Raw genomic sequence first — 15,600 nt, 5'->3', positions numbered from 1 at the left:
ACAGCCGTAGAAGTAAATACAGAATGTGATTAGATTTGACAAATGGACCGCTAAGCTGGGGTTATGCCGTGTGACCCGATCTTGTCAAAATCCCAGTGAATTATGGGACAGTGTTCTAAACTGAATAATGTGGGACTGTACATCTTCCACCAGTTTAAGTAATGTGAAAAACAACTATTCTGTATATGATTACACGGATAGAAATGATTATGCTGCAACTGTCAATCACAGTAAATACGATCAAGAGCCTTCCAGTATCCATTCTTGTAGCTTCTTACCTTACGTTGCCCTGCATTGAGTCGTAGTGGGTTGAGGAAGGGGTCAAAAATCATTCGACTGGTTTCAATGTTGACAGGCGACTGTCTCTTCCCAATCGCGCACAGGTTCCAGGCAGTGTTAACTAATCCCCAGAAAGATGGCACTAGTAAAATATAAACATAAAAAGTGAAGTTAAGAGCATTTGCTTTCAATTTCAGGAGGAGAATGTTGCGTTTGTCATTTTGTAATGGGTCATGATCTGATTGGCACGGGATATGTTGGGGATCATCTCACATTGCTCATCCACAATGTCCTTCGTTAACCCCATCCATGGTGTAGATGTTGTTTTTGAGTTTGGATCTAGTTGTTGATATCCTTTGAGGCAACATTTTGACAAGCAATCAATTTTTACCACTTAATTACCAGCCGCAGCACTGGTTCTCCTTTGAAGCCATTACTGAGCATCCAAATAAGAGAACTGCATGTTAATGCGATTCGTTTCGCAAAAACAAACTCAACGAGAAAAAAAAGAAACACAGATGGAATTAGTCACATTAGACACACAGCCAAAGGACATACTTGACCTTATATGATTAATTTATTCTCTGAGATGTTTCACAGTCCTTAAAAACAGTAAACAACTTTATTGCTGATTGGAATGAGATTTTTATAAATGCATTGAACCTCAAACCAGTGTTGTAGTCGAGACCACCTCACTCGAGTCCGAGTCGACACCGAGACCAGAGAGAGTCGAGTCCGAGTCAAGACCGAGTCCATAGAGAGTCGAGTCCGAGTCGAGTCCGAGACCAGAGACGGTCAAGTCCGAGTCGAGACCGAGACCAGTGAAGGTTGATTACCTAATTTACTTTTATTTACTTAGAGAAACCCTTTTTTTTTTTTTTACTGAATTTACTTAGAGTTTAAAAAATATGATCAGTTTAGGGTAAAAAGGCCACATAGTAGGTGGTGTTAAAAGTAATTTTATTACAATTTGTCAAGCGCAGTTGCGCACTAGAAAATCACCAATCACTGGGCGTGTCAATCAATTTAAAGAAATATTTTATTAACATACATTAATAATCATGAAAAATATTTTTAATTGAACTCGAGTGGACTCGGGAATAATTCCGAGTCCTAAAAAAAAAAATGTTCGAGTACGAGTCAATTCCGAGTCCAAATGGACACGAGTCCATGACAAGACCAAGACCATTAAAATATGGTCTCGAGACAGAGTCCGAGACGAGTCCGAGTCTCGAGTACTACAACACTGCCTCAAACCTCATATTTGTTGTTTTGAAAATGAATATGACAGATCAAGGGAGGAGCCCAACACCTAGGAAGTCCTTGGGCCCTATTTTAACATTCTAAGCGCATAGTCTAAAGCGCACGGCGCAAGTGCACTTAGGGCAAATCCGAACCTACTTTTGCTAGATTAACAACGGAAAATGGTTGGCGGGCACTGCGCATGGTCTAAAAGTGTTGTCCCTATTCTCGTAATGAGTAATGGTTGTGTTTTGAGGTGTAACCATAGACTGTAAAAAGGGTGTAACGTGCAATGAACCAATCAGAGTCTATTCTCCCATTCCCTTCAAGAGCCAGTTGCACTTGCGCCATGGTGGATTCGCTGTTTACATGGCAGATTTTGCGAGTAAACAGCGAATCCACCATGGCGCGAGTGCAACTGGCACTTGCAAAAAAAAAAACACTTCTCCAGTGAGGAAACGGATCTGCTCGTGTGAGGTTAAAGAGAGCGAACAGACCATCTACGGGACAAGCCAGATTCCACCAAATCTTTCTGTACACAATAATAATCTTTTATTATTATTATCCATGTGTGTGTAATAAGCAGAGTGTACGCGCGTTGTGGACATGCCTATAGGCACACTTTAGTAATGTGCTCTTTAAATAACAAACAAACAAATAAATAAATAAATAAAACACTGTCATTGACATTAGACCAGGTTTCAGTTGGTCAATGGCGCAGTCTATTTCAGTTGCCTCAAAATAGAAATGCGCCAACAATGCGTCTGAACACACCTATTTTTCAGACCAGCACGCAAATGCATTTGCTATTTAAACAATGCGCAGGACGTGAAAATGATAACTGTGGCGGGCTGAAACTAGCAAAAACCACTTGCGTCGAGCCCGGCGCCACATTGGTGTATGGTGCTGTGTCTTTAAAAGCTATATCTATAATCTATAACCTAAAAATAAAAGTTCTGTCATGATTGGGTGTATTTTTGAACTATCCCTTTAACTGAATCCAGTATGAGGTTAGTGGCATTAGCGTGAGTGGAGATGATATTGTGACACTGGACATGTCAAACTCATTAGATCACCAAGAGCTTGGATGCTTCAATGCAAAGAGAATCAACTTTTGTCCCCATAGGCTGAGATTATAAACAGATTTATCCAACATGAACAAGCAATCCCCGACCTGATTTTCCTCTCATCCTGCCTGGCTCTGCAGGAGTGAAACCGGACTGGGCTACGTGATGTGTTGGCTTATTAAATCAGAATGAGAAAATGCATTAGATACAAAGATTACGCCATACTAGGAAGCTGTGGAACAAGCTCTGTTCCTTCGAATGCATGAAAGCTATTTACGCGCTATTCGTGTATTTTCAGCATCTCTTTGTACAGTGACCTAAATAAATGATTGTTCCCAAAACTGTTATCTAACTAAGGTGTAATCCTACTTTTGTCTGGGATCCTAACAGCCACTGAGCTCATTAGGTGGAATTGCTATTTTATTTATTTTTTCACTTCTCACTTTCACTTCCTCTTTGAGCTTTCTTAAATGTCAAGGACAGACAGAATATGCAACTGCTTATAAAATTGAAGGGGGAACCAGTAAGTAATGTGTGCTTATTTAAAAGTAGGCTCAGCTCAGCCCATAATTCATAATTCAACATGTAAGATAACAAAATTGTAAAGCCAGGTTATTGGACACTAGTTTAACTTGAAAATAGAAAAATACAACAAATGTAAATATTAACATATTCATACATTTAACATATATATATATATATATATATATATATATATATATATATATATATATATATAGATACACAGTATATATTTTAATTCAACAATATTTTGTCTATAATAAGCATTAAAAACTAAGAAAAAAATAAATGTAGGTATCACAATATCATAATGTACGTAGTGAAACATGGATATTCAATTTGAGATTTGTTAAGATTACATTTTATGCTATTATTAAATTTAAGATAATCTAAATGTAAAAATAACGAAATCAAGTATGAACAATTAAGTATCCAATATCATTCAGTACAGTATCATTATGGACTGATTTAAAAAAAAAGAGGCAACACACAAAAAATGAACAACTCTATAATTCATGCATTCAAAAAATTAAAATCAATAGCAGCAGCCTGAGTTTCTGTTTAATGTCCTGTTGAGTGTGTTGGTATTTTTTTAGCTGAATCCATTGTTAATATAAGGTCAGCCGAGTGTTTTGAGCTCTGGTGCTAACAGTCTTTTGCTGTATAGCAATTGATGAGTGGTAGACAGATGGCACCCTCATCCTCAGGGATCTGTGCCAGATTTGACTTTGGGTTCAATACATTAATGAGAACTCTGTCAAAGTCCTTTTTAGGTATGACATGGGACAAATACATCAACAGTGTTCAGTACAATGCAAGGCGCTGAGGTTACATCATACTGAAAGCTGCATGAATAAAGCCTCAAAGATGGAAGAAGAACATTCATTTTAATGATACAAATATGTATTTTTACATATTCTCTTGCTTTACACGTTTCTGAAACTGAAGACTTTTTTAACGGTGCAGTTTTCCAGATGAAGAGAACGACATTCAATTGTTTTGCTTTGTTACACAAAGTTTGTTTACACCCCTGAGCACAAGTGCAAATGGGAGATAGCTGAACATATACATTTAATCAAAGTATAATGTAAACTGCTTCTTTGGTTAAGCTATAGAAGCATATTACTGCAATCACCTGAAACGTCAGGTCAGCCCAACACTTAAAGGAGTAGTTCACTTTTGAAAAAACTTTTGCTGATAATTTACTCACCCCCATGTCATCTAAGATGTCCTCGTCTTTTTTTTCTTCAGTCGAAAAGAAATTAAGGTTTTTGATGAAAACATTCCAGCATTTTTCTCCATATAATGCACTTCAATGGGAACCAAACAGTTCAAGGTCCAAAAGACAGTTTCAGTGCAAACTGCAAAATGTTCAAAGGGCTTTAAACGATTCCAGAAGATGAATAAGGGTCTTATCAAGTGAAACGATCGCTCATTTAAAAAAAAAAAAATAACAAAGTTTAAGTTTATTAAGCTCAAATACTCGCCTTGCTCTGTTCTGTGATGCATGTTCGTGACTCTCCTGTTCAACAAAATGAACAAATCTTTTTCCGAGTCAATTCGTTCGTTGAATGACCCAAATAACTCGGAAAAAGATTCGTTCATTTTGATGAACGAGTTCGAACAGGAGAGTCACAAACGTGCATCATAGAACAGAGCAAGGTGAGCGTTTGAGCTTATAAAACTTACACTTTGTTATTTTTTTTTTTAAATGATCGATTGTTTCGCTTGATAAGACCCTTATTCATCGTAATCGTTTAAAGCCCTTTGAACAGTTTGCAGTTTGCACTGAAACTGTCTTTTGGAGCTTGAACCGTTTGGTTCCCATTGAAGTGCATTATATGGAGAAAAATCCTGGAATGTTTTCATCAAAAACCTTAATTTCTTTTCGACTGAAGAAAGAATGACATGGACATCTTGGATGACATGGGGGTGAGTAAATTATCAGCAAAAGTTTTTTCAAAAGTGAACTACTCATTATTGTTTATTTCGTAAATTTTAAAAGCAAGCAAAAGCTTTTAAATTTATATTGTTGACTTTTTGAAGAAACTATTTGATAATTTATCTGATCAAAAACAGGAACATTGTGAAATACTACCATTTCAAAATAACGGTTTTCCATTTAGACATTTTAAATTGTAATTTATTGACAAAGCTGGTGAAAATTCCAGCATACTCCAGCCTTCAGATATCATGCTGAATGCACACACACTGTCTCAGGTTTTGCTTGTGAAATATAACACATGTTGTTTTGTGTGCAAGCGAGACAAGTTTTCACCATGCATTCCAAAAGTAGAACATCTCATAGCAGCTTCAGCATATTCCTCAGGAGAACAGAAGAGATGTTCGCAAGCTATTAGCATTGCAAGATCTTTCTGCCACAGCTATGTAAGCATAATAAGAGTGTGTGAAAATCAGGACAGAAATATTAATTCATGAATATGCACACATTAAAGAGAGGTTCTTATCTCACACGAGTGAAATTAAGCCCATGACTGAAAATAGCCAATGCATATCAATCATGAGACTTTTTGGTGTATCACATTTAATTGATTGGAAAAGGTTTTTTTTTTTCTTTCTAAACTCAAATTAGTCTTTCAAACATCTTAAAATATAAAACTGGCCCTTTTTAATTGTACGATAAGAGAGAAAATTTGTGTTGCTAACTGAGAATAAAAGTTTATTCCTGTTGTAAGTATGATCAATCAATCATAAATGCACTTAAAGCTGATGTGTGTAATCTTTTTAGCGTTAAATACTTCCTCCTATTGAATATGGAGAGACAGCTATAAGTAGGCCAACTTTTAAGTTTAATTTAGCTAAAAAGTGTAAACGCTGTATCTGCGGTGCTTTCAAAGCATTTCCTTTTTTTTTGAGCATCCGACCACAACAATCCAGCTACAGTGGCTCAACCACTGGCGTGCGCTTAGGGGTGTGGTTATCTGTTTGCCTGACCAATGGCAGACAAGGGGGGTGTTTTGAAAAAAATGTATTGTTTCCATTTCATTTGGTGGTGCATGAAATGACACGCACTTCCCATATGAAGTACAACTTAAATTTTACTTCACAACTATGCCTGATATTGTACAAGATCAGATTTAACCATAACTGATATATTCTTTGACAACAGTCATGTGTCACAAGCGCTTAAGGCAAACACTAGAGTTTAAAAGAGTACTAAACCGTTGCCTTTAGCATTTGGACAAGTAAAAGAGTGTTTTACATGTGAGGACTGTTTTGAGATGAATCCAACATGCTCTGGGAAACGGATGATGTTTGCTCTTTGAATGCTTTCTCGTCCTCTTTCATTCATAGTCCCTTTTTAAGTCTCAAGGACATTTACGCAATATAAATCCAGAGAGTTTTTCTCCCTTGCAGAATGCTTAATAAAGAGGTAAATTTATGTGCAATGCATATATTTATGAGTTGCTATAGGGCTTATACTTGATATCCCTTACAACCATGATTGATGCTGCATGCATTGCTGTGTCCTTGCAAGTAGATCTTGCATAACTTTTTATATATTTTTTTTAAATAAATATATAGACCCTTCTTTGTGAATAAGTAGGAATTGTATCTGTCCCCTATAGCTTCTTTTTAAGCATACTAAATAGTGTTCAAAGGGCTCCTTTGCTGGTTACATACATTACTGACTGACTACATAATGAAGTATTTCGAATAAAACTCATAAAGTGTCTCAGACCTCTGCTTCAATAGTAAGCATTAATCAGTTGAGACCACAAGCTGTAAAAATAGATTTAGCTATAACCAGGCCACACGGGATCAGCGCCCGCAGAACAAGATGTGCAGAGAATTAATTCATCCAGTGTTTTACGCCTGCGTGTTCATATTCAATATGATTTGATTATTATTACATTTTACAATGTTTAAATCCATTTTGCCAAATTCTACAGATTTTGTATGGGAAAAATGCTAATTAGAAAAAGTCACAAGACTGTACACTTCTATTTGAAAGTTTTAAAATGTTTTTGAAAGTCTCATTTGCTCACCAAGTCTACATTTATTTACATTTATTAAAAGTTTGCATTTATTAAAAGTTTACATTTATTAAAAGCACAGTAAAACTAATGTGATAAGATATCTTTACATGGCTTGGTCGAATTCTGATGTATTATTTCTTGATAACAGAGGCTGCTATGTATAACCAAAACACACAGTTGCCATGAAAAACAGAGCGTTGCCATGGACACAGTCCAGAGACGGAACAGACTGTTTTCTTTAGCGGAAGCAATACAATCATTTTTAAATCAGTAAACTCTTTTTTAAATGAATATTTTGTCAAATTATTGATTAATTTGGTATAGGTACACTGTAAAAAATGATCGTGATGTTAACAGTAAAACACTGTAAAAATGCTACAGTGAAAAACTGTTAATTGGTTAACAGAAAGTTTCCTTACTATATACGGTAAATAACTGTGATATATATAATGGTACATTTAATGTAGTTTTACCGTAAAATACTGTTAAATTTACAGTTTTTGGAAGTGAAAAATGTAAATTGACTTTCCCACAATTCCCTGCGTGACACTTCACATTTAATGTATTTTAACTGTTTATTCATAATTTTCTTAGTTTTTTTTTCTTATCAGTTCTGTTCATTAGGGTTTTATGTTACATTTAACGTTGTTAAATTAATTCTTATTTCATTTTTAAAATTTCAACATGTTACCATGATGGTGTTTAATGTTTGTGTGAATCACACTGTGCAGCTTCTATATAGTCGTATGAATTCTCTTGTGGAAGAGCTGATAATGGTGAGCTTTGATTGGTCATTTGACTCTCATTATTGCTGTGATAGATGGCTGTCGGTGTATTGCAATTGAATAAAACAGATATTAACACTTCAAAATGTCAGTAAATTAACATTATATCAAATAATGAAATACGGTTTATTGCTGTTAAATTAAATACGGTAAAAGTCTGTAAAACCTAAAATGTTGCTACCGTACTTTTAACAGGAAAACTCTGGTAACCACAGCTGCCGGAGTTTTCCCGTAAATTTCCCTCCTCACTATACATTATCCCTTATTACAATTTAAAGGTTTCTATTTGAATATTATTTTAAAATGCGATTTATTTCTGTGGTGTCAAAGCTGAATTTTCAGCACCATAACTCCAGTCTTTAGTGTCACATGATCATTCAGAAATCATTTTTTAAAACATTTCTTATTAATGAAATGGTTGTGCTGCTTAATACTTTTGTGGTATATATTTCGTGACAACTTCATCGTGATATATATATTTTTGGTAGAAAATCAGATGAACAGTAGCCTGTTAATTTGAAATAGAATATTTTTGTAACAATTGTTTTTAATGAATATTTGCTGAATAAATGTACTTTAAAAAACAGTGTCTGCGTAACGCATAACAAGTAATGCGAGTTACGTAATCAGTAGAGATGTGCCTAAATCTGAATTCGGAAAGGCACAGAAAATGAGTAACGCGTTCTACTGGGCCCCTAAAAATTAGGCTTGCTGCGGTGGTTACATAACAGTGCATCAGATTTCACTTCTTATGTAAAGATAGTAAGGAGAGATGACTGACAGGGTGGGCGATTTGGTGTGAAACAGATCCTGAGCTTCATTGACCACCAATATCTTATCTTGTAAAATGTGTGATCAGTACCACCCTTTAAGTAAAATGAAAGTTAAAAGCGTGCGCATTCAGGCAACACATTGACAGCAGTTCCAAATTATATACAATATAATGAATTACCCAAATATAATTGCGAAAGAAAGCAAAAGCATATTTTTGTCACATTACCATGTCCCTTTTTAGGGGCTCCATAATGCGTAATTTGCTTTCCAAACATAGCATTTGTCTTCGGCCACATCCCTATGAACAAAATCGCTTACTTTTTTCAAATAAATAACAAAGTTAGACTAATTGTAAGCATGTATTTACTAATCTCATTTGCACAAAAACAGATTCAGTATTCTTCAAAATGAATAAAAACTGTTTTTTTACTCGCAAACTCAGAACATTACGCAAACCCGCAATAATTAAATAGGCTAAATAACACAAATATATTTTACTTATTTTTATCTAATTTCCATAAAAAGTAACTAAGTAATGCAATTAGTTCCTTTTGTAAAACAATATAGTAACACATTAATTTAAGTAACCTTTCCCCAGAGGTAAAAACTGTACATAAAACAAAGAATGTTGGAGTACGTTTAATTTAAAATTTTTCGTTTAATTCAGTGTCTTGTTGTTTCTTTGTTTCTTACTTATTTCCTATTTCTTTGACTTATTTCCGAGTGTAAATGGTTTTTAAGTAAATCCTACACCATTTTTGAACTGTACTAATTTATTTATAAAAAACAGACTGGGGAGTGTCTGGGAAACTTTTTTAAAACACTCAGTTTTGCACACAGTTCCATCAGGTGATTACACACTTCAGCTCTCAAGTTCATTTTTAAAATAACCTCTATCTTGCACGTATATCATTTAACAACCTTAAAGGTATCACGCTAACTATAATCTAGTGACATAGGCACTATGAACTCCCGATTTAATCTCCCAATTATGATGCCGCAATTGCAAAGAACTGTTAAATACTGTTCACACTGTTTGTGTAAAATGCAACTATTTCACACAGTGTTCACATACATTAAAAGTGTGAATTAAACAGAATAAAATATTCATTGGCACCCTGAAGTTTTATGTGCTATATGTCAACACACAAAGCCTCTGCAGGTCTTGCGAGACACATTCTGCATAATCTCACACTTTCTTTTCTTTCTTTTGAAAGGCTTACCTGGTATAAAACTCCCTTGGACAAGATCTTTGTATGCCCACCAACCATCGTGTAGCTTTGATGACACTGGCTGTGCTGCGGGAAAAGAAGAGATTCACACATCACTCACCCACGGCTCTTTGAAAATACAGTCACACCTGTAATAGACTTCAACCCCCCAAGGAGAAGAGTTTCTGCTGTCAAATGAGAGCATGAAGTTGTCTCTAATGATACAAGGCACATTTAAAAAGTCTTTTTGAGGCAAAACTCGACGACGCATTTTACAAAAAAGAAAAATGTAGCATGCAAATTTATAAAGTCAATATTTGCCAATTGCACCCCTTAATTGGAAGAAGAATTTTAAAAAAAAACACACGTGTGACTGACATGACGACAGATGCATCCTGGATGCTCTGCTCTGGGCCCTGTTGGAAAGTAGGTCACAGAGGCAGCAGACTCCAGCATTCTGAATTCACTCTGTTATCTCACATCACTATTCCCCTCACCTCTCTCCCTCTGGCTTCAGGTTGCAGCTTGCATCATATCCACTGCCAAGTCAAGCACTCAGGGCTGCACTTTAATACACCACGCCACAGCTCTACTCTCAAGCCAGGTTGCTTTGATGTGCCCGCCATGAACGGGGTTGGAGGATTGGAGTCCAATTTTCTTCCACCCCAATTTATTGACATCTGTATCTAAGATATGAGAAGCTTGTGCACTTATACTTATGTGGCTCGTATGAAGCTGCCATTTCTGAGGCTACAGTAGCATCGAGAGCCACAGATTTGCTGTAAGTGCAGATGCTGAGATCCATCTACCGAGAGATTTTCCAAACGCTGACACTCGATTGAGCCCGGCTACCCATATTTCCTCTCTGCTGTGTGTGGCTCCCTGTGAGATATTGAACTAAACATAAAAGGCTTGTATTATTTTACACCATACATTTTTTTTTTTTTTTTTTTTTAAACACCTGAGTCACTTTGATATTATTGGCTGGAATAAGGAAAATAATCCTCATGCATTTAACCCGGTGGCTTGATTTTGATTTTCCACACGCTCTCAGCCGTCGAATCACAGACTGACCTCGAATCACACGTCAAATTCCTCTCAAACAACACAGGCTTTTCTGTGTTACATATCTTGCTCTTTGAAGATCTTAATTTTGTCTGTTTTTTTAGATGCCCATCCCCAGGAGGAAGATGATGTCAAACTCAGAATTGCCAAAACAAACTGGGTACTTCACTAGTGCAGAAGAACATAGAACACCAGAGACTCTAGATGAGCTTTTTACTCTGAGGATCACGCCTTACTGACAATCTTCATAATTTTTTTATTTGCCTTGTGTCCATTTTTAGTTTCTTGGCAGTGAAAATCATTTTATACACTGAAAAAAATGATTCTGAGTGCATGTAAATGTTACGTAGTTAAAATGTGTAATATTAACAATAAAATGTTACGTTTATATCTTTACATAATATATCTGGTTTTGAATTTATCTTCATTTGTTCAAAACACAAGACAATGTGCATATTTTTACCTTACAAAATGAATCTAAGTAATCTCAACCAATCTTTTGAGGCACATGCACTCAACAAACAATACCTTGTTTAATTTACTCAGTGCAAAAAATTACTCCCCTTCCTGTTTTTTGGTCTGGAAACCCCTTGCATTTCAAACGAAGAGGAAGCCTACACGTGGAGACTGAACTCAAGGTAAGAATAAAGTTAGAAAAGTAGGCTAACAATTAAGGTTACTTGGGTTTGTACATTCTTTACAGTGTTCCAATTGTTGTACAAAAATTAGGCTTTAAATGTAATTTGAAGATTGCTTTGTCGTACGTGGATTTTCTGTTAATTACCATGTGGCAACGCTGGGATTGCTTTATGTTGCTTTACGTGTAGTCTAACATTAATTGAAACTTTGCAAGTGGCCATAGAATGGTTTGTTCTAGTGTAATTTAAAGCCAGCGTTATAATCCAGCAATAAAATAGTGTAATGTTAGTGCAAGCACGTGGATTTTTAAAGCAGCCATGAATAAATTAGGGTAACATCAATCGTTTTTTTCCCCAACCTGGGCCTAATTTTATTCTTTAAAAAAATATGTATTTGTGTTTTGTGACTGATGGGAACAACAATCTTTTAAATTGGCCAGGCTTAGACCGCTTCAGTGTGTAGATGCGAAAGAATTAACGTTAGGCCTAGGCAAATCGTACGTTATATGGGTAATTGCGTTCTTTTACATCCACAAAACCTGCTTGTTTTGCCACTGACATGCTATTCTAAGTGTCTGACGACATTACCTAAGATCGCGGACAGCTCCAGCGTTAAAATTAACTCGTTAAATCATTTTACTTGATCTAAAAACTGACTATCATATTAGAAAGATTTAAGATTCCAGCTTGGATATTTGGCCACTATTTATGACAAAACTGAGTTGCAATGACTTTCTGTCTTTCTTTCTTTTTTTTTCTTTTGTCAAATAGTGCAGATAACCATTATAATATCCTTATAATTTATTTGTGTTCACATAGATGGAATTGACAGCATCCGCGAATAACTCCAAACGTGGGCGCATTTTTAGAAATGATTGATTTAGTTTGCGCGCTCTGTTTTTCTTCATGGTTGTGTAAAAGGTGTTTTTTATACTTTATGGTTAGAGCGCGCTCATTGGGGTTTTTCAGCCGTCAATCATCTCGTGAACATAGTCCCGCCTTCAGAATGACGCGGTTCGCTGCACGCTTCCCCATCGGAGCTCCGAGGGAAAACAAACCCAAAGTAGGCTAACAATTAAACCGAAACTGAAGAAAATTTGCTTACTGATGAGCAGGTCAACTAATTGCAGTGTTGTGGAGAGAGTAAAATGTTAAACTATTTTTAATTAGGCTATAGTTGTAGTTACAATTTTTTGCCATGTTTTTGGTTTCTTGCATTGGTCAGTTAACTATAACACTGTGTCCTTACCAGGTGATCCTCCTGACAAGTAGGCTACACTGGATAAAGGTTTGTAAATTTCTCTAAATTGGTTTATTGTAGTGAGAAAACTGGGGGTATAGTTATAATGTCAAATGGCAAAATTCCTGTTGTCCTGTTTATATAGAAAGTTTTAGTGTTCTTCAATACAGTACATGTGACACACTTACTCATGACCAGTGATGCTGGCATTTCTACAAAAAAAAAAATGACAAAAATAGTAATGCACAGTAACTTGGATAAGTAACTGAAATCTGAACACTTTTGTCAGTCACAAGCAATAATGCGCTACTATTTCCAAAAACGTAATCAGATTAAATTTACTTATCCAAGTTACTGTGCGTTACTATTTTTGTCCTTTTCTTTAGTAGAAATAATGGCTGGTATTCGATATGAAACCGAAATTGCGACACTCCCTGTGTCACTGTGTGAGAAGGCAGAATCACAACACACCACTTCCAACTATCAGAGTTATCCTTCCCGTCCAGATCCAATGCTACCACATTTTTAAATTACTATTAGTATTCTTTGAAGTTAACATTATAAAAATACATAGACCTACACCACACTGCACATTCTTCGAGCACATGCTTGCACAAATGTACATAAGTATATAGAACAAAACTACCACAGCACGTAATCCCACCAAGATTTCTGTTTAGAGCAAAGAGCTGTATACATTCTTCACATTAGCAAACAAAAAGTAGGTTAAATTCTCTCTTGTATATTTCACAGTTTTGTGATGACGACGATTCTGCAGCCATCCAAGAGGAAATCACTTCATTTGTACTCAACATGTTCGTGGTCACCAAAACCAGGGATGGAGGTCTCGAGAAGCAAGCTGGAATAGCCATCAAGGGAGAAGAGGTCCTTTTTGGAATTCCCAGTGTAGCACATGCTTGCACCTATACCTTATGGGCATTATTTATCCAAATAAACTAAAATACACCTTTGGAGGATGTTAACAAAAACATGCCCTCCAAAATCCAGCTTATGGCCTAAAAGTATGACAGACGTTGTTGTTTATAACTCTGTTTGGACTTTTTGGGACTTTGGCTTATTCACCATATCCCCCAGAGTTAAATAAGTCCACACATACCCTTCTCATCTCTGTGCATGCCGTAACAGTCAGACGCACCCACTGTTAGCCTAGCTTAGCACAAAGACTGGAGGTAAACAGATCCAGCTAGCATACTAATCTTAATAAATGACAAAATAACACCAACATTTCCTATTTACATGTTGTGTTTTTTATAGTCACTGTGTGTACAAATAACAAGGTCATATGAGACACAGCCATCTTCAAAACCGTATACATACAGGGAACTATATTCTCAGAAGGTGAATCACTTCTACTTGGTCAGAGTGATTAGCGCAACACTCTCAGCGAACTCTCTGCTCCTCACCACGGGGCTTCTCAGGTGCTTTGAGAAAATCACTGCATAGAAGAAGTGCTTCACCTTCTGAGAATATAGTATCCAGTGTGTATACGGTTAGAAGATGGCTGTGTCTCATGTGACTTTGTTATTTGAACACTCTGTGACTATACAAATCACAACATTTAAATAGGAAAGTGTTGGTGTTATTTTGACACTTATTAGGATTAGTATGCTAGCGGGACTGCTGACTTACTGACTTAGTTTACTTAGGTAAACTGCTATTTACCACCAGTCTTTGTGCTAAGCTAGGCTAGCAGTGGGTGGGTCAGACAGAGTTACGGCACACACGTAGATGAGAAAGGTATGTATGGACTTATCTGACTCTGGGGGATATGGTGAATAAGCTTAAGTCCCAAAAAGTCAGAGTGTTCCTTTAAAGTCTTAGAATATGTTACTGTACATGACTGAAAAACACAATTGTATAGAAAATACTCTGTAAATGTTTATTTTTATTGAAAAGTCCTTACTGAGAGTGTTGAAATATAGTTAAACATCTGGTTGGATGGTTGAGACTGATGTAGTACGTTTAAAGGGATAGTTCACCCAAAAATGAAAATGAAGTCATTAATTACTCACCCCCATGCTGTACCAACCCCGTAAGACCTTCGTTCATCTTCGGAACACAAATGAAGATATTTTTGATCAAATTTGAGAGGTGGATCACTGCTACATAGGCTGCCTAAGACATTGAAACTTGACGGCCCAGAAAATCAATTAAGAAAATGTTTAAATATTCCATGTGACTACAGTGGCTCAACTATAAGTTTATATAGATTTGAAGATCACAGTTCTCGCGCATGCGTCGTGGAAATCTCTTGAACTCTCGTCTTTTTTCGCACAAAAAGTATTCTCGTCGCTTGATAAACTTATAGTTGAGCCACTGTAGTCACATGGAATATTTAAAACTTTTTCTTCATTGACTTTCTGGGCCGTCAAGTTTCAATGTCTTAGGCAGCCTATGTAGCAGTGATCAACCTCTCAAATTTAATCAAAAATATCTTCATTTGTGTTCCGAAGATGAACGAAGGTCTTATGGGGTTGGTACAGCTTGGGGGTGAGTAATTAATGACTTCATTTTCATTTTTTGGGTGAACTAACCCTTGGTCACAGCATGCACATCTTGAAGTATTGAAGGGGAATTTTGTTACCATATTCCTGAAGACAATAAAGCCTGTCAACTTCCACTTAATGTTCCACGTCCATTCCTTTAGCACCACCATAAAGCACAATTTTCTATTGTACACAATGTTTCAACCTGTGAGGTGAATATATTTTATTATACTTTTAAATTTTGTATACTGACCTTGTCAGTTTTTACT

The 15,600-nt window shown here is 36.1% G+C and overlaps 1 protein-coding gene and 1 long non-coding RNA gene across 2 annotated transcripts in view; one reads left to right on the top strand and one right to left on the bottom strand.

Moving 5' to 3' along the window:
- The window catches only part of ca10b (carbonic anhydrase 10 (inactive)b), a 29,679-nt gene that overhangs the window by 12,261 nt on the left and 1,818 nt on the right, over positions 1–15,600 (bottom strand). Inside the window, exons 2-3 of the mRNA XM_039687398.2 lie at positions 9,894–9,968; positions 279–421 (exon numbers count right to left, since the gene is read on the bottom strand). Of these exons, the coding sequence (XP_039543332.1) occupies positions 279–421; positions 9,894–9,968 (218 nt within the window). The remainder of the gene's footprint in view (positions 1–278; positions 422–9,893; positions 9,969–15,600) is intronic.
- Positions 12,521–14,886, top strand: LOC148982030 (uncharacterized). The gene is made up of 3 exons (XR_016155132.1): positions 12,521–12,647; positions 12,837–12,872; positions 13,578–14,886. It is a non-coding gene; the product is annotated as an uncharacterized LOC148982030 (long non-coding RNA).

The sequence above is a fragment of the Pimephales promelas genome, chromosome 3 (genome assembly GCF_988280905.1).
Source record: "Pimephales promelas chromosome 3, fPimPro1.hap1.1, whole genome shotgun sequence".
Classification (NCBI taxonomy): domain Eukaryota; kingdom Metazoa; phylum Chordata; class Actinopteri; order Cypriniformes; family Leuciscidae; genus Pimephales; species Pimephales promelas.
Note: the sequence above shows the minus strand (reverse complement) of the source record. Positions and strands in the feature narration are given on the sequence as shown.